General features: G+C 62.1%; 4 protein-coding genes across 4 annotated transcripts in view; 3 read left to right on the forward strand and 1 right to left on the reverse strand.

The window, feature by feature from the left end:
- CHLRE_15g636950v5 (uncharacterized protein) overlaps positions 1 to 884 on the forward strand; it is a 5402-nt gene extending 4518 nt beyond the window's left edge. Inside the window, exon 4 of the mRNA XM_043070551.1 lies at positions 152 to 884. Coding sequence (XP_042916415.1) covers positions 152 to 387 — 236 coding nt within the window. The 3' untranslated portion in view covers positions 388 to 884. The remainder of the gene's footprint in view (positions 1 to 151) is intronic.
- Positions 885 to 1332: 448 nt separating this feature from the next.
- CHLRE_15g637000v5 (uncharacterized protein) lies at positions 1333 to 8914 on the forward strand. Its single transcript, XM_043070552.1, has 4 exons — positions 1333 to 1819; positions 2242 to 2546; positions 3339 to 5170; positions 5412 to 8914. The coding sequence occupies exons 2-4, from the start codon at positions 2251 to 2253 to the stop codon at positions 6521 to 6523; spliced, it is 3240 nt and encodes a 1079-aa protein (XP_042916416.1). The 5' UTR covers positions 1333 to 1819; positions 2242 to 2250; the 3' UTR covers positions 6524 to 8914.
- An 831-nt stretch (positions 8915 to 9745) lies between these two features.
- On the forward strand, positions 9746 to 12519 carry CHLRE_15g637050v5 (uncharacterized protein). The gene is made up of 6 exons (XM_001701082.2): positions 9746 to 9796; positions 9922 to 9972; positions 10084 to 10101; positions 10349 to 10558; positions 10832 to 10897; positions 11314 to 12519. The coding sequence occupies exons 2-6, from the start codon at positions 9943 to 9945 to the stop codon at positions 11356 to 11358; spliced, it is 369 nt and encodes a 122-aa protein (XP_001701134.1). The 5' UTR covers positions 9746 to 9796; positions 9922 to 9942; the 3' UTR covers positions 11359 to 12519.
- A 1215-nt stretch (positions 12520 to 13734) lies between these two features.
- CHLRE_15g637100v5 (uncharacterized protein) lies at positions 13735 to 22352 on the reverse strand. Its single transcript, XM_043070553.1, has 13 exons — positions 22021 to 22352; positions 21821 to 21875; positions 21318 to 21402; positions 19786 to 19899; positions 19375 to 19458; positions 19030 to 19092; positions 18381 to 18485; positions 17941 to 18060; positions 17425 to 17754; positions 17060 to 17140; positions 16699 to 16830; positions 16048 to 16509; positions 13735 to 15812 (listed from the first exon to the last, which is right to left on the reverse strand). Exons 1-13 carry the CDS (start codon positions 22214 to 22216, stop codon positions 15759 to 15761), a joined length of 1881 nt encoding a protein of 626 aa, XP_042916417.1. The 5' UTR covers positions 22217 to 22352; the 3' UTR covers positions 13735 to 15758.
- Positions 22353 to 24102: the final 1750 nt, after the last annotated feature.

The following is a 24102-nucleotide window of genomic DNA, read 5'->3' on the forward strand; positions in this document are numbered from 1 at the left end:
AACACGCACGCACACACACACACACACACACACACACACACACACACACACACACACACACACGCACACGCACACACACACACGCACACACACACACACACACACACACACACACACACACCTCTCGTGCTCTCTTCTGACACGCACGCAGGCGTTCCGCACCGACGGCGTCGTCGCCGCCACGCGCAGCCGCCTGGGGGGACTGATCCTGATGCTCGAGGTGGGCGCGCGGGAGGCCTGGAGGCAGAGGCAGCAGCAGCAGCAGGCGCGGCTGTAACGGCGGCAGTGGCAGTAGCAGCAGCTGTGACGGCGGCAGTGGCAGTAGCAGTGGTGGCGGCTGTGGGAGAAGCGGCGTCAGTGTCAGGAGAGGAGCAGCGGCGGCAGTAGCAGGCGTCGGTAGTGGTAACAGGTGGCAGTAGCAGCAGCTGGTGGCGGTAGCTGGTGGCGGTAGCTGGTGGCAGTAGCAGTAGCAGCCGTTGACCGCAGGTGTATAGTAGCAAAACGTTGTGCGTGCACATGCATGGCTTATTACATGGGAATGCAGATTGACATAGCAGCAGCACGATCGCATCACTTGTGCGTCTGGCTGTGGCTGTGTACGGACATTATGCGTGGATTCGAAAGGACTGCATGAACGAAGCTGGCGGAATGTGGCGTGGCGGCAGCATGAGCAGGACTAGCAGGGCAGGTGTGGGTGTGGCTACGGACACAAGTGGGCGTGAAAGGGCTGAATAAATTAAGCAGGCAATGGAAGAACGCGGAAGCGGAGAGCTGGAAAGGCAGGTGTGTTAGTAAAGGGCCTGTGTAGTGTCTGCCTGTGAATGCGAAAGCTACAAAACAACGGCTGCAAACACGCAACCCTGCAAGTCCGCACCGAGCTCCGCACCTCCACTGCCATTCCCTCTGCGCCCAGGGCCAAGAACGACCCTGTGCTCCCCTGCTGTGCCACCGCCCAAGACTCTATCTCTCTCCTTTGTCACACCCGCACGCACGCACGCACGCATACTCATACGGCGGCGGAGGGGGGAGGCGCACGGCGAAAGAACCCCGGCGGCCTGGAGCCGTGACCGGAAGGCCAACTGGACGATCACGAGGCAGTACGGGGATGGTCCAGTTGGGCCGTGGCCGAGGCCGACATATCCGTGCGCTATAAGGAGGAGCTTGCAATGATGCCACGCAAAGACAACTCCAAGCTGTCGCCATGTAACCCTGATAAGCCAAAAAATGGGCACGGAGGGAGCTCCTTATGCGATGGTAATGGATCTATATGTAAGGTTTTCATGCGCAATAAGCAGCAAACAGCGAGGTATCCCGCTGAGACTAGGTACCGTTTCCAACCGATCGCCATCGCGCAAGCGAGCACTCAGCGCGGCAGCATTTAAGACACCACCGGTCTCTTTACTTGTACTGTAACACTATCTAAGTCTACATAATACTTTACACAAAGCCAGCCAGCACACAGTGCGGGGACCGTTTATGTTCGCCCTGTGTAATCTTGTTGGAATCCTGTAGCGCTCTGCGCATTTAGCCTGAGCCTGAGCGTATGAGTGTTGCTTTGGCGTTTCCCTGGGGGGACAAGGTCGCGCAAGTACGCTTCACGACGCCTGAACCCTGGCGAGCTGCCGAGGCGTCGCTGGTGTGCAGCTCTGGCGCGACCTATGCCAGCGTTTACGTAGCCTGTAGCTGCGTGGATTGCAGTGGGAAACCCCTGCAGGCATTCCGCAACGGAGGCAACATCCTCAGCCTTGAGGCGTGGGCTCGCCACGCGCGGGTATCCACCGATGAAATTCAAGTCTCTGAGTATGCTGCTGGCTTGGAGGTGAGCCTGCTTTTGAGTGGCGCGTGCGGTAATTCGGCATGTCACAGAATTTTGGGCTTGCCTGGCAACCCTTCGCCAGCGGATGGATTGTAACTATACCATGTCAGCTGTATAGCAATAAGCGAGACGTTGCTGGAAGCGCGCGGCTGTCAGGGCTGTCGGCCCTGGCAATGCGGAAAAAACGATTGCACGGTTGGTTCCGTGGACGACCTTTGCCGCGACGTTCATGCAGTTTGAAAGATCGTGGGTGGCATATAAGCACTGGCATTAGCAACAACAGCGCTACAACGCCCAACCCGTCCGAGGGCAACGCAACAAACGCAAATGCATTTCTTCGGCCTTTCGTTCGTCCCTTCCCTCCACTCCTAAACCGCCGCGCCGAGTCTACACTTACAACCTGTGTCATGCGTTTCTTGCATCAGGTCGCGCCGATGCCGCTGTTGGCGTGGCTTCAGGCCGCTGGCTCGCGGCTCGGCGGCCAGTCGCTCAAACGCCGACAAGTGAACGTCTTCTGGTGGAATGGCGCCGCCACCGAAACCGAGGCTGCCGCCACCATCATTGCCGCCGAGTCCGAGCAGATCTCGAACCGCGCGGTCTCGGTGGCACCCAGCTCGAGCGGGGGCCCGGCCGCGGGGCAGCAGGCTACGACTGCATACCCAGGGTTTGGCACGTGGCGTGCCGCCACGATTCGAGGCTTCGACGCCGCTACGGGCCGCTTCGAGGTCAAGTGAGTGTTGCTCAGTCCGGGCTCGGGGCTCCGCTAGGGGAGTTCGCGATTACGCTGGCGACGGGAGAAATTTGGGAGGGTCGAATAAAACCAAACGGAATGTTAGGGAGCAGCCGCGCGCGTGTTAGGCTCTGATGCGGACTCCTAACCCGCTTGATCCGGGCGGGTTGAGGCTTGGCTAGGACTCACTGTGCGCGGAGTCACACGGACTTTGCCCGCGGGAGGGTTTGCAGCAAAGTCGGGGTTGGTGGAGTCATGTTGGGCCCTGATAGCATGTGATGGCTCGGCGTCTTCGGGTGCTGGGCGGGACTGTCCCCTCTGTAACATCCGCATTCTTGATCCGGGCGCGCCTGGGGCTGCCACCTCGGATTGCGTCTAGGGCGCAAACTTTCTTTTGTCTACGTGTGTGGCGTTTCCTGGTTGAAGCCGGTGTGAGGCATGTCATTCCCGCGGCGTTCGGTACCTGGCGCCCCTGCCCTCCATCATCCATCCCTGTGAAACCGCAAACCGCATATGCAGTTCTCCTTGCAGCGCGACTGTTTCCTTAAGGGATTGGATCAACGTTAACCCCCGCGAAACCGCGCGCCCAAAACTGATGGCTTGATTTGCATTTCGCATTCGCATACGGTTTCGCTGACCTCCCTTTGCCCCTACCCCTTCGGCCCCGGTTGGGCACGCAACGATTCCTTGACTCTTGGGAGCTATTTCATTGGGCTCGGGCACATACCCCCCTCCACCCCACCCGCCTCACGCACCCACCTACCCCCCCCCCCCCCACACACACACACACAGGTACCACGATGAGCCCAAGCGCTCCACCGCCCACCTGCTGCTGCCGCTGGCGGTCCTGCACTTCGCGCGCAATCCCCCGCCCGACGCCCAATCCGTCCGCCCCTCGCCCGAGCTACTGCCGCCTCCGCCGCCGTCAGCTGCTGCTGCTACTGCTGATAGTGATGATGGCGGCGCCAGCGGCGCCGCGGGTGGTGGTGATGGCGGCGGCGCCGCCGCCGCTCCCGACGGCGGCGCTGGCAACAACAGCAAGGCCACCGCCGCCGCCGGCACCAACGGCATCACGGAGGATATGCTGCTGCACGAGGCCGCCACCGCCACGCCGCCAGCAGCGGCCGCCGCCACAGCAGCCACAGCGGATGGCGGCGGCGGTAGCGGCGGTGGTGGCCGGCGGGCCCTGAAGCGCCGCGCAGGGGCGCAGCCGCAGCCGCCGCTGGCGCCGCCATTGCCAGCATCCCTGCTGTATGGCGCCTCGAGTGCTTCGGTGTTTGCTGCCTCTGCGCCGGCGGCGGCGGCGGCCGCCTCTGCCGCCACCACCTTGGCCGCCTCCGCCTCCGCCTCCGCCTCCGCCTCCGCCTCGGCCTCCGCCGCCTCCTTCGCCACCGCAGCCGCCGCCGCTGCGCGGCTGCGCTGCTGCCGCAGCAGCAGCACCTGTCTGCCCATGCTCGAGTCCGCCGCCGCCGCCGCCGCCAGCGCCGCCGCTGCCGATGCCGCCGCCGAAGCTGGATTCCGTGAGCAGCCGCCGGCGACGCAGCAGCCTTACCAGCCTTACATTTCGCCGGCGGCGCCGCTGTTGTGGCTTGTGTCGCCGGCGGCAGACGTGGCGGCGGCAGCGGCGGCGGCGGCGGCCGTCGACGCCCGCTCCTTCAATGCAACGGCTTGTCCTTATGTCCAGGAGGACGATTGCGTGATGTTTGGTTTTGAGGAAGACGTCAGTATGCACCAGCAGCACCAGCAGGAGCAGGAGCAACCGCTGTGCAGCACACGCGGCGCTGCCGCCGCCGCTGCCGCCGCCGCTGCCACCGCCGCTGCCGCCGCCGCCGCCGCTGCGCCGAAGCTGGGCCCTCTCCTGTCCTTCTGTGCCGCTGCCACCTCCACTCGCGGGGGCCCGGCGCCGCAGGCGCTGCCGCCGTTCCTCCCTGCGCCTTCGTCTGAAGCGTGTGTCGTCGCCCCAACAATGGCCGCCGCCGCCGCCGCCGCTCTGTCAGCTCCCGGCGGCGGCCCCATTGCCGCGGCTGCCGGCGGCGGCGGCGGCGGCAGCAGCAGCAGCGGCGTGCCTGCTGCTGGTCCAAGGCTGTCGCTAAGCCGGATCGTCCCTCCGGCGCCGTCGGCGGTTTGTGCCGCCGTGGCCACACCCGCGGCGGCGGCGCCGTCGCCACCACCTATGCCAAGTGAGTGGCTGCCGCAGCTGCAGCAGCACCAGCACCAACAGCATCGGCAGCAGCAGGTGCAGCAGCAGCAGCATCGGCAGCTGCAGGTGCAGGCGCAGATGGCGGCACAGGTGCAGGCACTGCTACAGCCGCCGGCAGCAGTCCAGCAGACAACAACCGCCGCCGCCGCCGAGCTGCTGCTGCCCTCGGAGGCGGCGGCGGTGGCGGCGGCGGTGGCGGCGGCTGCCAACCGCTACAGCCACCCACCGTCGCCGCCCGTCTGTTCTTCTTGGGACCTGGCAGCTACAGCTGCTACAGCCGGTCTCGGCGGCGTCCGCGCTTCTGGCGTCGGCACGCTCACACCTGAAGGCACGCTCACACCTGGCGTTGGCACTCTCACACCTGGAGGCTCGCCGCCCCACCCCGCGGCAGTAGTAGCTGTTGCTGCTACTGCCGCCGCACAGGGTAAGCGCAGGGCAGGGGCGAGCATGTGTTTCCACATATATAAACATCGCAGGGCATAGCATGCGGGAGCATAGGTTTCCACATAAACGTTTTGCTTACTTGCTTGCACACGTGCATGCTTGGGACACCGGGAGTACCGGGAGACAACGGCATGCGTGCACACTTGTTCCTTTGCAGGCAATTAATGCGATTCTAAATCTGGTCTGATCTGTTTAATCGCCTACCTGCATGATGTTCGCAGGCACACCCGCCGGCCCTTGGAACACTGCGCCTTCGTCGGCGGGTGCCGCAACGCTGCCTCTGCTGCCGCTGCTTCCCACCCTGCAGGGCACAGCAGGCGCCAGCAACCAACAGCACCAGTACCACCAGCACCTCTTCCCGCAGCCGCCGACGCTGCGTCCGGTGCCGCCAGGCCTGGCGGCCGCATTGGGCCCGGGCGGCCTTGAGGCCGCAACCCACCACCAGCAGCAGCTCCATCAGCAGCATCAGCATCCCCGCCCCCAGCTGCCGCCACCGCTTCAGGGAATCCCGGGCATGCCGCCCACGACGGCTGGTTACGGCGGCGGCGGCGGCAGCGGCGGCGGCTCTTCTTACGGCAGCGGCGGCGGTGGTGGCTTCGCCTTTGGCCACCAGCAGCACATGCAGATGCAAATGCAAATGCAACCGGCGCCAGAGCTGCTGGCGGCGGCGGCGGCTGCGCCGCCGCCGCTGCTGCATCCGCTGCTGCAGTCACACTACTTCCACCAACAGCAGCAACAAGCCACGGCGGCGGTTGTGAAGGTGGAGGCGGAGGCGTCGGCGGCATCTGCGATGAACGCTGAAGGCTGTAGCAGCGCTAGCAGTGGCGGCAATGACGATGGTGGCTACTGCGGTGAAGGGCGGCGGCGGCTACGGCGGCAGCACTCACCCGTGTTCCAACCCGGGTTCCACCCCGCCGCGTCAGTGTCCACTGAGGAGACCCCCACGTACGCCGCCGTGAATCCTGCTGCTACGGCGGCCGCTGGCGTCGCCGGCGCCATTGCGGCCGCCGCCGGTGGCTACTGCCTTGGCGGCCTTGGCGGCTGTAGCAGCGGCGGCGACGGCGGCGGCGTGTGGCGCCAGACTTCGGAGGCTGTAGCACTGGCAGCTCTGATGGAGGAGTGGTCGCAGCAGCAGCCGTGGTGCGACATGGAGGAGGGGGAGGGAGCGGCGGCAGAGGGAGCGGCAGTGCTGGCAGCCGGCGGCGGCGGCTGCGGCCGGCGGCGCCTGACGCATGTGCTGTTGAGCAGCGGCTTTGGCGAGAGCTGCTGCGAGAGCGGGTATGGCGTCGGCGGCGGTGTGGCCGATGATGATGACATGCTATTGATGTTGTAAGGATGATGGTTAGAGTTGATTGGCTTGCTTGAGCGAACCTTTGTGTGTGATGTGTGTGTGTGTTTGGCTCGGGCTCTCGCGCTGACTCTGGCGCATTTATAGAGGGTGGGAGGGGAGGGTTATGTGCCCGAGCCCAACGAAAACGCCCCATTACAAGAGGGAAGGAACAGACCGCCAAGTAAGCATATTCGCACTCGAATGCAGGCGGGCAGGTAAGCGGCGGGCGGGCAGGCGCGCAGGGAGCGCATGCTCAGACCCCACCAGTACGGTGTGGGGGGGGGAGAGTAAAGTTGACCATTCTTGATTCGGTGCGCTTTCTAGTATTCCTTCTCGATATCTACATGCGCGCGTTAGTTACATTACTACATACAACCCCGGTGCTACCTGCCCTGGAGCGAGTTGATTGCATGGCTTGCATTAGTTGATTGATTGCATATGAGCGAGTGGGAGTTTGCATTTTGGCAGGCAGGAAGATGTAGTTTGCGTGGTGCGTTACGCAGTTGGCTTGCTCACAGATGCCGTGGCTTGGCGGCGGTCAGGGGCGGGTCCCGACGCTGCTGTCCTTCAAAAACGCATGCATGGGTTTCATGGGTTGCTGCTGATGGTGATGCGCGTCCAACTCCGTCATCCGCATCCTTGCTTCTTGAAAGCTTTCGCACAGCAGAAAAAGCGAGGTTCCATTCACGCACCGCGATGTGTGAGTTTGCTTGCGGCGGTTTGCTTGACGTTTGACTTCGGACTCTTGGCTGGCCCCTGCTGGCCCCGCACACCGTTACCGCACCGTACCATACCGTTACCGTACCGTACCGCATTGTTTGTTTACCTTGCTCGCTCGGGCATGCTTCTCGGCGGTGCCGTAGCCGACCGCACGCACGAGGCCCCTACCTCGCTCCAGCTGGGACGGGCGCGGGCGCCATGCTGCGCATGATGTGGATGATTCAGATTAGGCACGTAGAAGGACTACGTCATGGATGATTCGGATGATGATAACGCACGCCGCATGCTTTTGATGATGAGCGCATTGACGAGTGTTGCGGAACTAATGCGTACGCAGATAGACCAGAGCGGAAGGCGGAGTGGGCTTGCAGACAGTATTATGGTACGATCGGCATGACGGCACCCATTGGGGGCAGTGTGGATCGATGTGTGTGCGCCCGTCAAGTTGTAATTTAAGGCGGCAGCGTTGAGTGGGTGTGTGCGACCAGTGGAGCGAGCATTTGACATGTGGTACGTACGTCTTGGGGTGCGCGCTAAGGAGGGCAGGCGGTGCGTGTGTTTGTGAGGTGCGTGCCAGTCGCGAGCCGCAGAGAGCGCGAGACTGCATCTAGGGACCCGGGGCCACCTAGCAAGCTAGGGAATTAGCTGCACCCTACGGGACTTCACCAACCTGCCTTAGCACTGTCCCGTCGCACACACCTGGCAAGCGCGGCTGTGTGGGTGGGTCAGAGGGCCGCCGGCCCGCGGGCGTGTGAAACGCACACGAAAGACATGTACCGCAACGGTACTGAGGGCGTGTGTTGGCGTTTAGAGCATACATATATACATACGTACGTGAAACTCGGTGCGTCTGTGCACAGGCATGTCGGAAGACTCCTGTGATGAAATCGATAGATCCCGCGCACGCGGTGTTTGCGTGCGCTAAGCGGAGCGAGCCGCCTTGCCGTGCAGGCGTGATGCATTGCTCTCAAACCAGCATTTGTTTGACTTATGTGCCTAAGGCGCTCGAAGTATGTGTGTGTTACGGTACGGTGGTATACGGCGCGCACGTGCCACTGTATCTGTTCGTGCGGCCTGGAGTAATCGGCATCTTGATATGTGTGTGTTACGGTACGGTGGTATACGGCGCGCACGTGCCATTGCATCTGTTCGTGCGGCCTGGAGTAATCGGCATCTTGACTGGTTCAGACTCAGTTGCCACACAGACCAAAAAGTAGGTCAGCCGGCACGCACGGTACGACAGCGGGTGCCGAGCGGGGTGGGGCGGCGGATAATGGGCTAGGACACGATTAGGGTGATGGCAGGGCATGGCGGGTTAACGCCGGCAGAAACTTGAGTGCGGAGGCGAAGCGCGGACACGCGGAGGGAATCGGCTAGACTCCGTGCATGTCTTGAAGCTTCCCTCTTGAAATACGTAGCTCGAGTGAATGCCTTGGCTTGTCGAATACGGTATGCACTTGAGGAGCTTCTTTGATGAATTCTTGTTTGGGGACACTGCTAGATAGCTACCAAACTGTGTAAGTCTGTGTAGCATCCCGGAGTTAGTTATGCTTGCCGGAGTATGTTCTTGATGTTGTGGCAACCGTGCCTGGCGCCGCCTAGCGCCGTGCGGTGCGGGGGTAGGGATCCTCTTGTTTGTTGTGCGCATTGCGGGGACTGTACCGTATGATGCCAAGTGACGCTGCTCGCGGCTCGCCCCGCAACATCTGTTGCCGCCAGGTTCTAGAACCCGGGCCGTTCGCCTAGGGACTCGGCAGCGTAAGGCAGACCTCTCACCCTGCAGTTGCAGTTCCAGCATGCCGGAACCCTTGCGGCGGCATACGGTTCCGAGTTACCGTGTCTGGGGCCTCGCAGGCGTGCTCCATAGACATAGTCAATGCGACTTACGCCCGTCCCCAGTACCGTAGTAGCTCGTCACTCTAACCACTAGCCAGGCGCCGCGTCCGCCCCAAGCCGGTCCCACTTTCCCTTCCGGCCCCGCACCCGCACCATTGCTCCACCCTTGCTAACTCGCTTCCGTTTTGTCTCCGTTTGCTCTTGTGGCCATGTGTTGCAGCCCTGGTCCGTGCTGCCCCATACGCAGTCCACCCAGCAGCACCCCAGGGCAGAGGCTGCCCTGCAGCACCCCAGGGCAGAGGCTGCCCTGCAGCACCCAAACCCATTGTGTACAATGTGCCCTATGGAACCCTAGGACTCCCGACAACCTTATCATTAAAGCTTGCTTGCTTTTCATGCCTTTGCGACACGAAACGCGGGCAAGGGCATCCGCGCAAGAGCTGATGACTGAATCAGTCAAGAAAATGGGCCCTGCATTCTCATGCTAAAAACATGAGCTCTGGCGCTTGATTATGGTTGCGTACATGTATTGATGGAATGCGCCTTCGGAGGCTGACTTGCCATCACGCCCTGCCATGGCCCGCAATTGTCCGATTGAGCCCCCTTCCTTATATGCCGCCAGTTTGTCTCTGCAGGCGACTCCGTAGCTTGAAAATAGCTTATCTCATAGGTAAATCACCTGAGGCAACACTAAAGCAGCAGTAGAGCAGAGACCTCGAGGTGCGGGAAAGTGCGCGGGGGAAGCTTTGCGGGATTGATTGAACACAAACAGCGCTTAAAGTATACAAGGCACAGCCTGGTTGTCTCCGGGCGCCACACTAAACAGCAGAGCCTGTTCCGCGCAGAGACTATCCAAACTCGCAGTCATGGCCTATAACCTGTATCAAGTCCAGATGGTGAGCTTACAGCTGGCGCTGGATGAGCAAAGAGACAGGGCGGGGTCGCATGAGCCTCCCCGACTGCCTGAATGCTGAACTTGCTGCGCCTGTTTGTTTGCCACTGTGTAGGCCAAGGCCTGGGCCGAGGTAGGCACCACGGGCGCATCAGGACGTGACTCGCCTCCCGCCTCAGCTTACCTTCGTTCGTGGGGGGATAATGGCGGTCACTTATTTCTGCCGGGAGGGCTACGGGCACATGATGCACGCTACCTATGTGTAACTGGCATCTGAACCCAGCTATTGCGCGCCTGGAAACCGCATAGTCTGGATGGCAACATGCAGAGCGACATCACCTGCTCATCGAAACCGTGTTCTTTCACCTGCTGTCACGCAGCGCATCGACAAGGAGAATGCCATGGCCGAGAAGTTTTGGCACAGCCAGAGTCTAAAAGGCTCCACGTCGCTGCCGGCCAGCCCGTCGGCCGGTCGGTCTCCGCACGTTGGGGCGCACTACTTCACGGACTCGGCGGAGGTGCGCTCGCAAGCCGGTTCCGTTGGGCCCGCCCGGTCCGCCGCCCCCACCGGTTTCACCAGCAAGACCTCGGTAAGCTCAATTAACATCATGAGCGAGAGCGTTGAGGAATCACGGCGCAGCAGGGGTTGCGGAGACGAGGGGCGTGAGTGCTGGTCGTGGTTCTTAAACTTCTTACACATGGCGGTTTCGGTTTTTGCCCATTCTCTCCCCGTCCCGCCGCCCCAATCCACCCGCCATCTCCCACCTATGATTTTGCCAATTGCGCCCAACGTCGCCTTACTGCACTTCACTACCGCCACCGCCGCGAACCGCCGCCACCACCGCCGCATTTCTCTCACACAGTACCTCAAGTCCCGGATGGAGCAGCTGGAGGTGGCGCTGCAGGAGGAGCGCGAGAGCCGCAAGAAGGTGAGCGCAAGGACACATATGTGTGCATTTGTCGTGACTTGAGGTGTCTAGGATACGATTGCTGGCTGCCAGAGGGGGCAATGCAATGCGTGCAAGCTCGCCAGGGACCCTCTGATGCTGCTAGGGGACCCACTAGGATAGGCACAATCAGCGAGAGCTTGAAACCCCCGAGAATTGAGCACCAGTCGCCAAGGGAAAGAGGGCTTCTGCCCTGCATGCGGAGGTCAACAAGCGAGGCCGTATTGCGGTATTGCGGGGCAAACGCGCGCGGCCCCAACCTGAGTTACCGTACCGTATAGCCTGCGCATCTGTGACACGCGTTTAGGGGCGGCGGGTGGGTCGGCTCACCCGCATACACATGCACACGCACTCTCTCACAGCCTGTGGTGTTCCAACACACAACTGCATCTGAACAGGTGGAGGCTGACCTGAACCACCTGCGCAGCAGCCTGAAGCGCTGAATGAGGATTCAAGGAGTTGAGAGGAGGGAGGCATCTCCTGTGTCGGAGGCGCCGCTTCATAGCGAAGCAGGGCTGCAGGGCTGCGTGGCGGCCACGGCACCGGCAGGGCAAACGGTGCCGCGCCTTGGCAGGACGGGGGCCGGCTGCTTTGCGGCGGCAGTAGCAGCAACCGCGATGGCAGCAGCAGCAACAGCAGCAGCAGCCATGGCCTCCCGTGTGGGAGCATGGGGCGGCGTCGTGGGGTGCGCCGCGCTACTTGTGGGCACTTGGCTTGGCGCGATGTGTAGAGCTCGTGGCCCAGGCCTTACGCGGCCCTTCAGCGGCCTGTGGACTGTGTCGGCGTGTCGGCGTGGTTGTGGTCGTAGTCGTGGTCGGCAAGCGTCGGTCGGCAGCTGTTGGGAAGCTGGCCTGTGAGCAGGTGTTTGTGGCTGGGGCGATGGGTACGTGCTGCGCGTGTGTAGGCTGTAGCTGTGTGGGAGAACTGGGGAGGTGTCGGCACGCGACGCACCTGCGCTGCGCTGCGTCCCTTGTCTTTCTGTGTGGAAGGGCGGAGGCGGGCAGCCTATGCTGGCATCGAGGTACTGAAGCCGAATCTATCTGAAGTAAAGGCTTGTTGTTGCTTAGCTTAGGCTCGAGTATGAGTTTGGTAGCATAGGACCAGGCTTAGGGCCCTAATATTCATGCGTTCGGTGATCTTGCTAGCGATAGCAATCAGGTTACTTCCAAAACTGCAGATAGTGTTCGCTTTACTCTGGCGCTCTCGTCGTTGGCAGGTGGCTGTGACGATGTGAGGCGTGGCGGATTTGGTCAAGGCGCGTGCACGTGCCGTCTGAAGGACGAGCATAGCAGCTCACGAGCAGGGGAGGCGTGCGAGCGCCCGCTGCGACAAAAGGGTGTGTTTGACGCTCGGTGCGGAGTGTTGCAGGTAGGCAGGAAAGGGCAGGAAGCGGTGTGGGTCGGCTTGTGGGTCGGCGCGTGAGCTGACAGAATAACAGGCAGGTGCTGTGGCAGGTATTGTGGCAGGTGCTGTGGCAGGTGCTATGGCAGGTGCTGTGGCAAATGTTCTGCAGGAATAAACAAGGGGTGTCAGCTTTGTACAGCTGGAAAATGGGCTGAGCCCCCGTACGCTTGGGAGCTAATAGGGTGTAACGCCCCGTCAGAGCCTCCAGCCGCTACGACGCGCAGGCGCATCGGCTAGGGACACTCGGGTTGGGGTCGTGCGGGATTTCCCGCGCCACGCATGCGTGCCTTGTCACGTTCCCAAACACCCCAAGCCTTTCTCTAGCCTCCTGCCATACTCAACACCTCCCCGGCGCCCCACGCTCAAAGGGCTAGGCGCGGGGCGGGGGCGACCTCGGGGCTTCTCGGCATTCTGGCGCGTCGGCAGGCATGGCTCGGCAAGTCGCTCAAAACTTTCGATATACTTCCCCGCTTTGCTTGCCGCCAACATAGTTTGCCTTAGAGGCTGCATATCAGCGGGCACCGGATGCTTTCCTTGCGACCTCGCGAAAGTCAATTGTCCATGGACGCGCGAAGGCACTTCTCGCTCCGCCCGAATTTTCCCTGCCACCTATTTACACGCAATAGACATTAACAAATAATAATACGTAGCACTCGCGGTTTGCGCCAGTATGCTATGTTTTGCCGACGCACGAACGCAGCCACGGACAGGGGTGTTCCTGGGGGGCTTCGCCCCCCCCTGGAACGCTGCGCTGGGGGGGCTCAGCCCAAAAAACCAGCATTGAGGACTTGGGACAGCGCTCCCTAGCCCTAGACTAGAGAAATTGAAGACGCAGAAAGCCTTTATTGGGCTGAGCCCCCCCAGCGCAGCGTTCCAGGGGGGGGCGAAGCCCCCCAGGAACACCCCTGTCCGTGGCTGCGTTCGTGCGTCGGCAAAACATAGCATACTGGCGCAAACCGCGAGTGCTACGTATTATTATTTGTTAATGTCTATTGCGTGTAAATAGGTGGCAGGGAAAATTCGGGCGGAGCGAGAAGTGCCTTCGCGCGTCCATGGACAATTGACTTTCGCGAGGTCGCAAGGAAAGCATCCGGTGCCCGCTGATATGCAGCCTCTAAGGCAAACTATGTTGGCGGCAAGCAAAGCGGGGAAGTATATCGAAAGTTTTGAGCGACTTGCCGAGCCATGCCTGCCGACGCGCCAGAATGCCGAGAAGCCCCGAGGTCGCCCCCGCCCCGCACCTAGCCCTTTGAGCGTGGGGCGCCGGGGAGGTGTTGAGTATGGCAGGAGGCTAGAGAAAGGCTTGGGGTGTTTGGGAACGTGACAAGGCACGCATGCGTGGCGCGGGAAATCCCGCACGACCCCAACCCGAGTGTCCCTAGCCGATGCGCCTGCGCGTCGTAGCGGCTGGAGGCTCTGACGGGGCGTTACACCCTATTAGCTCCCAAGCGTACGGGGGCTCAGCCCATTTTCCAGCTGTACAAAGCTGACACCCCTTGTTTTCTGGGGTAGGACTGTGTACGTGTACGCGCAGATGCACGCGTGCATGCAGAACATTGTACGCGTGCGCCGCCGCCGCCAAGGCTAGTGGGGCGTCTGGGGCGCCTTCGAGCTGAGGCCAATACGGTCCGGTACGTTGGGACATGGCAAAGGAAGCAAGTGGAGGTAATGGAGAGATCCTGCCTACAGGCTCCGACACCGTGCGCATTGAGAGAACGCTAAGGGGCCCTTGCCACTGCAGAGATTGCGGAACCTGTTCTCCTGTAGGTGTGCGATGGGACAAGGTTAAGGCAGGTTGGCGAATTCCCGTAGGATGCACTGATTCCCAGACCCCAGCAGATGACAAACAATTTGCAACAGCAGTGCAGTATGGTACGCGCGGCTGGTCGAACACCGGAGTTACCGACAAGTTGCTGGCTGGTTGGAAGTTTGGTGACGCGCTTTCTTCACGCTCCGTGCGCCCGGCCTCCCACGTCCCGCGGACACACCATATCGCGCTTCCTGTTCCCCTTGCAAGGCACGTTGGGGCCGGACGTTGGTACACGGCCCACATCACCGCGTCCGCACACACCGCCGCAAGCCCTCAACTTGTTGGCGATGGCCGTGTTCCTTTTTGCACTCTCGCTGGTTGACCCATGGTATGCCTCCCTGTTTGCCTCCCTCGCTGTGTGGGTCCCGACGCTGCTCCGCCCCACGTTCCCTAACCACGCACCGTGGCTTTCCCGCCCCCTCCTGTTCAATCCAGGGAAACTTCCTCCCCTGGCTCAAACGCGTCACAACAGCGTGTGCTTCCCCTCAGCCCTCCTCCCCCCGTCCCACACGCAAGACTCCAACAAGACAAGCGAGCCGCCAGCTGTACGTTGCGGAACGCCCCGCCTTTGTTCTGGCCCACCACCAAATCCACCGACCACGCATCAACATCAACCTCACTGCTCCTCTCACAGCTTTTATAGCAGTACAGCTCTCCCCTCCAATTGCCGTACCACACTGCAGTGCCGTACACCGCATGGCCACCTAGCCGCAACCCAGTCTCACACGCGCACGAGCACACACGCACGCACACCAATCACTTCACTAGGGCCTCGATACTTCGACGTTTCAACACTTGCGCACCGCACACCAACATCAAAAAGCGCCAAAATTTCCACAGCGGCGCGCGTGTGACCAGCGGAGTGGGCAGTGAAAGGGCCTGCCCAACCCGCCGACCACACACGCGTGCTGCGGCTGAATCAATGGGGGCCTCTGAGAGTTGCTGCATGCGTGGGACGTGGGTCGCGTCGGCTGCAGGCCTGCCGCCATGCCAGCCCTTCCAAGCCGGTCAAACACAGCACCTTGCAACAGCCGCGACAGCCGCAACCACACCATCACCACCAGCAGCAGCAGCAGCAGTTCCCTTGCAACCCTCAGCTCGCTCTCGGCAAATTGCCAATGGGTTCTTCTCGACTTCATGCGCTGGTTTGCCTCCGCCCCTTGCCGCCCGTGTCCCTTGCCTCTCTTGCCTCTCTCCTTCGCAGCTCCTGGCTTCCGAGCCCCCATCAGCTGCTGCCCCCTCCTCGTGCCACCTCCTCGTCCCCCCCTCCTGTCCGCTCCACACGCTTTTTTCAGTCCAGCCGGGCTGCGAGCAAGAGCCGCGAACGCGCAAAGCCCTATCACCGCTCACCAAGCGCCGATCCCTCTCCTGCAACCTACCCTCATTCCGAACCTCATTCGAGCCGCCTGCCACGGCCCCCACAACAACCAGCGGCCCGACCCACAGCTCGGACGCAGCCAGCCGCCCCACCACAGCCGGGCGCTCTCGCTCTCTCCCTCTCTGTCACACTGCCGATCGGCCTTGCTCCACAGAGCGCTTGGCGGCTCTCATTCGGCGGCTCTCACGGACTCTGGCGCCCTCAGCGGCCGCCGCAGCGCCGGCTCTCGCGCTCGCTCTCCTGCCCAGCCATCAGGGGCCGCCCAGCAGGCGCTCAACCGCAGCGTTCACGTTCCCGCCGGTGGCCTGCACCGCGCGGCAGCAGAGCAGCAGAACCAGTTAATCACAGAGTGACAGAGGTGTGCGAGGGTAAGAGGACAATGCAGTATCTTTCAAAAGTGGTGGTGTACCGGGTCGGGGATCGCGTACATTTCATACTAGTTAACACGTTTGTGGTTGGTGAAGAAGACCGCAACACCAAACATAAGCAGACACACACAACCGTAACCACACATAACTCTACGTAAGCCCACCCGCCCACCTGCAGCGCCGCAATGTTCTGCTGGCGGTCAAAGAAGCCCATGTCTTGCAGCTGCTGCAGCTGCGTGGCGAACGCCGTCTCTGGGTCCGCCACCGGCGGCGGCGCAAACAGCCCCGCCGGCGCCGCGCCCGGGCCGCCCAGGCCGCCCAGGCCTCCTAGCGCGCCCAGACCGCCCAGACCGCCCAGACCGCCGGCGCCGGGTCCGCCGGCGCCACCGAGGCCGCCCAGCAGGGCTGCAAGGCCGCCTGCACCCGCGCCTGCGCCTGCGCCGGTGCCAGCGCCGCCGAGGCCGCCGAGCAGGGCTGCCATGGTCGCCATGTCGGGCATTGCGCCGGTGCCGGGAGGGGCAGCGGTGCCGGGAGGGGCGGCGCCGGGGGCGGCGGTGCCAGGAGGGGCGGCGCCAGGCGCGCCCATGCCGCCCATGGCGTTTCCGAACATCTGCGCAAAGAGCGGGTTGGAGCCCTGTGGGAGTCGAGAGGAGAGAGGAGAGGGAGGGGAGAGGCAGGGGAGAGGCAAGGGTGGGGTTGGTCAGGCTCTCGGCATGCGGTAGGATAGCAAGAGGTGTGGGCCCTGCGGGGAGGATTGCGCAGACCCAAGACAAAGGCACTCCCCAGATACCCTTCATCCTATAGCTCTCCCTCTCACTCTCACCCGCATCTGCTCGATCTGCTGCATCAGCTGCATCATCTGCGCCATGTGCCGCGGGTCCATCATCGCCCGCAACGTGTGCGGGTCGCTCAGCATGGAGCGCATCATGGGGTTGGCGTCCGCCATCGCGCGGAGCTGCGTTTCCAAAAGGCGCGAACAGCAATTTGGCAAAACAAGCACAGTTAAGCAAAGTTTGTAAATCGTAAAGTATTGTAAATATTAAGTAGAAATTCCAAGCAGCAAAAGGAGAGCAAACATTGGCACACAGATGCTGCCGCGCTTCCCATCTCGTGACCCCTGCTAGCGCTCGCGCAAAGCTCGTTGCCCCTCGCGGCCTCGCCCTCGCGCTCACGCCCCCTCGCACCTGGGGGTTGGAGTTGATCATGGTCTCCATCAGCTGCGGGTTGGACGACAGCGCGCCCATCATTTGCTGCACCAGCGGGTTCTGAGGATGGATCCCACAAATACATTTGTTTCATTTGTTTGGTTATGGAGGGCGGGGAAGAGGTGCGTTGTTAGAAACAGGTCATGAGAACGCGGTGGAGGGAGGGAGCTTTGCTAAGCGAGAGGGAGCTAGCTAGTAGCTAGCAGACGGATTGAGGCCCCCTGCCCCCAGGAACGGTGGGCGCAAGACGGGGGCAAATGGGGGCATGAACGGATTCGCGCTCCGCCAAAACAAACCGCTCCCCTGCCCCTCTCATGCACATGGAAACGGAACATCTAACGCACCTGCAGCATGGACAGCGCCTCGGCTGGGTTCATGTTCATACCCGGCACGCCGCCGGGGCCCCCCGGCCCCCCCAGCGCCCCGAGCCCGGGAAAGCCTGCCCCCAGGCCCCCTGGAAGCCCGCCGGCGCTGGACCCGGTTCCGGATCCAGGCGCGCCGCCGCCGCCGCCAGGAGCCCAGGGGTTTGGAAGCGGCGCGTTGTTGGGCGTGGCTGCTGCTGCTGTGGATGCCGTGCCGTCGCCGCCGCCGCCACCGGTCCCTGAAGCAGTGGCAGATGTGGTGCCAGTGGCGGCGGCGCCAGCCCCCGCGCCTGACCCAGCGCCGGAGAGTGCCTGTGAGGTGTGGGAGGATGAGGCAAGGCATGGGGAAGGGCGCGGTCAGGTCAAGAGCTCGCCCCATTTACCAAACTGCCAGTACATAAATGCTAAATAATTCCCAAGAAGCGCTGTACAAAAATGCTAAAAACATATTCCGAACATGCGCTGTATCAAAATTCCAACACGCGCTGTGCACCCTACCTGTGCTAGCAGCGATGCAAGCGGGTCGGCTCCAGCCGCAGAGGCGCCGCTCCCGGAGGTGGAGGTGGCGGTGGCGCCGTCAGCGCCCGGCGGCGCCGTCGCAGCGTTCATCAGCGGTTCCTGTTGTTGTGGGTTGCGCGCAAAAGAAGCAAAATGAAATTGAGGCAAGGAGGCTACTGATTGGATGAGAGAGGACATGAGACCGGGTTCAGATTGTTTGCCTTCCGAGAAACATAGCATGAGAGGGGTTCTGGGCCTGGGTTTGCCGCGGGCAGCAGTACCCTGAAGCCCTGCTGGACACGGCTGTCTAACCCGACCACGCCCTACCCTCCCGCCCAACCTCCTACCCACGCTCCCGCCCACGCTTCTACCCACCCACCCACCCACCCTCGCACCCACCCTCCCGCCCACCCTCGCACCCACCCTCCCACCCAACCCACCTGTATTTGCTCGTGCAGTCGGCGAAGGGCATTGAAGCCCTCGGGCAGTGCCTCGATGTTGGACAGCGCGCGGTCGCTGGTGCGCATGTGCTCGCGCATCAAAGCCTGACAATTTTAATTAAAACGTATAATAGTATGCATACGGTTAGATGAGAGGAAATACAATTTTGGTAAATGGTGTTATGTAAGGGTTCTGGTGTGAGTCCGCCCTCCGCAGATTTGCTGTGTGGCGGCAGGCTGGGCTTGCGGCATGAGCCCTAACAGGCACAGTCGGTTTGGGTTTGGGCACAACCGTTGAAGTAACCTGAATGGCGCGCAAACTTTCATGAACGAGAACACCCAGAAGTTATGTGAATGGCTCATAAAAGAGACCGCCCAAACACCCGTACCTCACCGCCCCGGCTCGCCAGTTTTGGAGCGATATAACCGCGCACCCTGACACACACATGCACACCCCGGACACACGCGCCATCACACGATGCCTTCCCTGATTATCACAAATTTACGGTACACATACGCCTCTCGCGCGCAGGTCCGGGGCCGCGGCACACACACGCCACCGGACACCCGTCACCCACACCAACCCGTCACCCACGCCAATACCGGTCACCCTGGCACACCCACGCAACGCAACCATACGGCCACCCACCGGGTTGGACGCGATCCGCATCATTTCCCGCAGCGTGGCGGGGTCGTTCAGGACTTGCCCAATCTGTTGGGAACGACACAAGGGAAAATATAAAATTATTTCTAATCATGTAGGACACGGACACACAGGTCAGGGCCATGCGTTGAGGCCCAAGTTCAAGGCATCGCAACGCGTACAGCGAGTGCCCACCAGTGTTTTCCAAAACCCGGGTACTACTATCCAATACCGGGTGCGGACAACATAATTTGGGGAAATTGACACGGGAACACAGCAATGCAAAATATGGGAGCTGCGAGTACCCACGCGGGTACCTAAAACCTTTGTGCTGGGAAATACTCTGCCCACCTCGGGGTTTCGCTCCATGAGCTCGCGCATGGCCGGGTTGGAGCCGATGATGGCGCGGAGCATGTCGGGCGAGGTAAGCATGGTCTGCGTCGCGTGTTGCGTTTAACATTGGAACAACGTGTTTGTGATGTTGTGTTAGGAAAATACATGGAAAAACGTGTGGAGTCTTGCGTTTGGGGGGGGGGTAATATGTGAGTAAATTAATATGTGTGCGTGCAGCTGGCACGCCCCGCCTCTGAAGTCCACATCTCCCCATCCCCACCCCTGCACCCAGCCGGACCGCCGGGTTGTTCAACAAAACAGCCACGGCACGCCACGCCCCAAAACCCTGACACGCCACGGCCCAAAACCCTGGCACGCCACACCCGGCCCCCTTTCCCCCTTTCCCCCGCCCCACCCCCCGGAACGCACCTGAACCGCCGGGTCGTTCATCATGGCGGCCATGGCTTGCTGCATGCCGGGTGGCATGCCGCCGGGGCCCCCCAGCCCGCCAAACCCGCCGCCGGCACCACCCAGGCCGCCCGGCTGAGGTTGGGAGGGAGCAGGGGGATTGGGAAGAAGTTGGGGAGGCGTCGGAGAGCGTTGGGGAGGGATGACAGCAAAAGGGCAGGGAAGGCTGCGGCGGCGTCGTAGGGTACTGGTAATGCAGTCCTGGCGTGGCGTGCCGTTACCCCTCCCGTCACATGTCCACGCCGACTTCCCCCTCCCATGCTTCCCTGCTCTCCCTCTCCCGGGCTCGCCTGCGCCTACGCCGGCGCATGCGTGTGTGTGGGGCATCAAAGGCACGCCGTCCGCCACGTCCCCCACGGAACCAACCCCCCCATCACCGGCCCCCCGCCACCCCACCCCGCCATCGCTGCATTGCTGCTGTCGCCGCGCCCGCCAATGCAACAATGCAACTCTGCTGCTGCTGCTACTGCTGCTGCCATTGCTGCTGATACTGTCACAGCTGCTGCCGCTACTCTGCTACCGCCACCCTGCGCCCGCCGCTGCTGCTGGCGCCAAAACACACAGGACGCCCAACAGCAGCTGTGGCTCCTCCCATTCTGTCTCATTGCGCCGCCGCTGCCTGCAGCACGGCAGCCAACCGACTGCAGCGCCTCTGGCACTGACTGCCGGAGGTGACTCCGTAGGCGGCTGCCGGGGGTGGCTGCTGGAGTGTGGTGGCTGCCGGGGCTCGGTGCCGCTGCCTCTGCCGCTGCCTGTGCCATTGCAATCGCCGTTGCCATACATGGTCGTCGTCGCTGCTGCTGCCGCCGCCGCCGCCCGGTCACGCAGCCCTGCCTGCCTGCCACGGCAGCAAATGGCGCAACACCGCCCAGCCGCACACGGCCAGTAGCCGGGCTGCTGCTGCTGCTGCTGGCAGCGGCATCCAGCCGCCCAGCCGACCCACATCGCTAGCCAACTGGTTGGCAGAGTGGCGGGTCGCCCAGCCTGCCTGGAAGCGGCCCAAAGCCACCGCCAGCGTCCACAGCCGCTGTTTTAGCACAAAGCGCCAGCCACCGCCGCCGCTGCCGCCGCCGAGTCCCCATGCCCCCGCCGCCCGCCGCATCAATTCAGCGGCAGGCGCCGCCGCCCCCGCCGCCACCACAGCCGCCGCCAGCAGCAGCAAAACCCGAATGACGGCGCTGCTGCCTGGCCCGGTGAATGCTGCTCTGGAAGCGCCGAACTGCTGGCTGATGAAGATGCTGGTTGGCTAGCGGCGACCGCACGATTACACCCGCCAGCTCCTCGGCACGGCGGCCTCTACCGCAGCCGCTGCGCCGCTGCTGCCATCACCAGAACCATCAAAACCATAAAAACACCAATAATACTGCGACCGCCACTACCGCCGACGCTGCCGCCGGCTTAGTGTTGGGCTGCTTCGGCTGGCTGCCCCGGTGGCCACGACACGAACCCACAAAACCACCCCTCGTTTTCCGGGCACACAGTAAGGCACCCACCATGCCGAAACCGCCACCGCCGGCCGCTCCGGTGCCGCCGCCAGATGCACCCGCCGGTGATGCTGAAGCTCCCGCCGACGCCGAGCTGCAGGGCGCGGGCGACATGATCTTGATCAGACAGAGACGAAGCGACAGGGTTTAAACAGGTATGAGCGACTAGTTACGAACGTTCGTATCACATGTCGCACATCTGCCCATATCTCTGCCGCCGGCTGCACTCGGTGCGCTGCTAGTCAACTGGCCGGAGTCTCGGCGGGCATGCCGCCGTTGACGTCACAACGCGCTGACGCCGCACGGGAAAGAGCTCTGCGATACCACAGTGCCGACGCAGCGCAGCAGCCAGCGGCATGCCAGTCGACGGCAGGCACGGCCCGTCGCGCGAGAGCCCGCGCGAAACGGCGACCGAAGATACCCGGAACCGCCCGGAGCGTTACTCGCCCCCCGCCGACATAACCAGACATATGATGTTCTTCACTTTCGGTATCCGCACGTCAACAACGTACCTGCCGCCGGTGGGCCGACCGCGCACGAGATGCAGCACGCTCTCGTTGACGATACCTGCAACGTTTACGCCACAGAAAAAGCAAGTGTGATTCGTGTACTCCAATACTAGCTTCGAAGGTACCGGCCGCTGCAAATACGCGACGCTGCGACACACATCAGCTCAATCTTGACGCTTCGTCAACGGCTTGCAGCAACTCACCGTAAGCGTCTATCGTCCGCTCGTCGTCTTTCAAGATCTGGCCCTTGAAGATGAGGCGCTGCTCCGCAGCTGGCATCCCGTTCTTTGCCGCAAGCTCTTCCTTCAATTCGCCCACTGTGGCGGTCGAGCCTATGCTGAGGGTGACCCGCTCGCCCCCCACGGTGGGCTTCACGTGTAATGTGAGTGTGGTAGCCATTTCGACAAGGGGCAGGGGCTCCCGAGCACTCGCCCTTGCCCCCCTTATCGCTAACTTATCCGGTTGGGCTTATCGACGTAGTCGCAAGTTTGCTGTGTTTCGGGAGGTAAGTAGCAATGCCCTGTAGTCGTGTACGTGTAGACAAATTTGGGGAAGGTTTACCCTGCTAACAAAGCTCAAAACTTTGCCCCATCCGAACGGATTGCGTTCAGCAATCCGTCGCAGTTATGGTCGCAACCATTCTACAAAGCAACAGTGATGCATTTTGTACAATGCTGAACAGCACGGGCAGAGGCCCACGAACGTTCAGGCCCACGACGCTCGGGCTTCCTCATACAGCTGTCTCGGTTCCACAACGCACCAGGATGCGATAAGCCCGCACTCTGCTTGTTCTACTTTTAGTACAAATTACAAATGCATCGTGGCCAAACATAATTTCCTTGACAACCGTAAAGGCGATTGTGTTCCGGTGCATGCACTGCCTGACGTGACGAGGTCACACGCCTTAACACCTGAAGGCACCTTGTAACGAGCGACTCTGATGGGTGAGCTCTGGCACTGGGCCCGGGTAAGGCCACCGCAGCAGCTGCCGCCAACGCGGCTGTTACCACCGCAACGCGGCAGCCCCAGAAAAGCCAGCTACGTCGGGTGCTGGAGCTGTGTTTTGGGACTTGGGATGGGGGAAGGAACATGTGAAGGGGTGAGGAACTGAGAAAGTGGAGGTGCGGCGTTGCGTTGCGTGGTGAGGAAGGCGGGGGTGGGGGTCAGGGGGGGAGCGCGGGGGGAGATCTCAGCTGGCAGCAGTGTTCAGGGCTGATTGCGTCTTCCGTCGAGCCCATGCGGTCGTGGCCGTCGGCCCCGTTGGCGGGAGAGACGCCGTGGGCTGTGGAGCTGCGTTCGTGTCCCCCGTCGGCCGCCGCCGGCCCCTGCGGCTGCACCAACGGACTCCGGCACCTGGCACGACACGGCCAGAGCTGCGGGCGCCGGCGAGGGTGGGTAGGTTAGGATTCGTATGTGGTAGACGCGGTCTCAGGTTGGGCGATTTAGCCATGGGCACCGCCAAGCCTCTTCTGTTCGAATGCCGCGGCACGGGTGCGCAGGATGAGAGGGAGGCCACCGAGGCACAGAGGGAGTCCCCAGTGGGGAGCCCCGCAAGCGGATCATGTGCATGTTCGCCCTCATCTTCGCGATGGCGGCAGGCAGGCAGGCAGGCAGGCAGGCAAGTAGGAAAGAGTCAAGGCGGGAGCACAGGTACGCGGGAGCACAGCGGCAGACCCGCAAGCGGACAGGCAAGCAGGCAAGGAGGGAAGGCAGGCACGCAGGTAGGTAGGATGGGGGAAAGGCGAGCAACTGTGGGGCGGGCAACTGTGGGGCAAGTACAGCAGGAGCGTAAGCAGGAGCTGGTGCGGAGGCTAGAAGTGCATGAGGAGGAGGCGTACGTGAGCGGCAGAAGCGAGTGGTTCGCCACCGAGCAGCCCCTTTGTCTGTTCACAGGCTTGGGCCTTGCTGCAGTGGGAAGCGATGTGAGGATTGCCGTGCCGGTGGCGGATGGGTTCAGTGCCACGCGTGCTGGGTGTGCTGCTGCGAGACGCCTGTGCAGGGTTGTTTTCTTGATTAGGGGACACAGTCTATCCCAGACAGTAGCAACCGGCTTGCCACTTATTCTTGTCTGTGCACAGCGCGCAACATAGCAGTGTTTGCTCTTTCCCATTTGGGGCGCAGGAGTCACAGGACAGAGAGGCATTGATGCGGTTCAATCTGCGTCGGCTGAAAAGACCGGTAGTTCTCACTACCTCCCTTGAAGGGTTATGGCTGCGCTAACATTCCTCGCACGTCAACAAGGTAATGGATTGCACGAGCGCTGTGTGAGAGGACAAACAAGACAC

This window comes from Chlamydomonas reinhardtii, chromosome 15 (assembly GCF_000002595.2).
Source record: "Chlamydomonas reinhardtii strain CC-503 cw92 mt+ chromosome 15, whole genome shotgun sequence".
Lineage (NCBI taxonomy): Eukaryota > Viridiplantae > Chlorophyta > Chlorophyceae > Chlamydomonadales > Chlamydomonadaceae > Chlamydomonas > Chlamydomonas reinhardtii.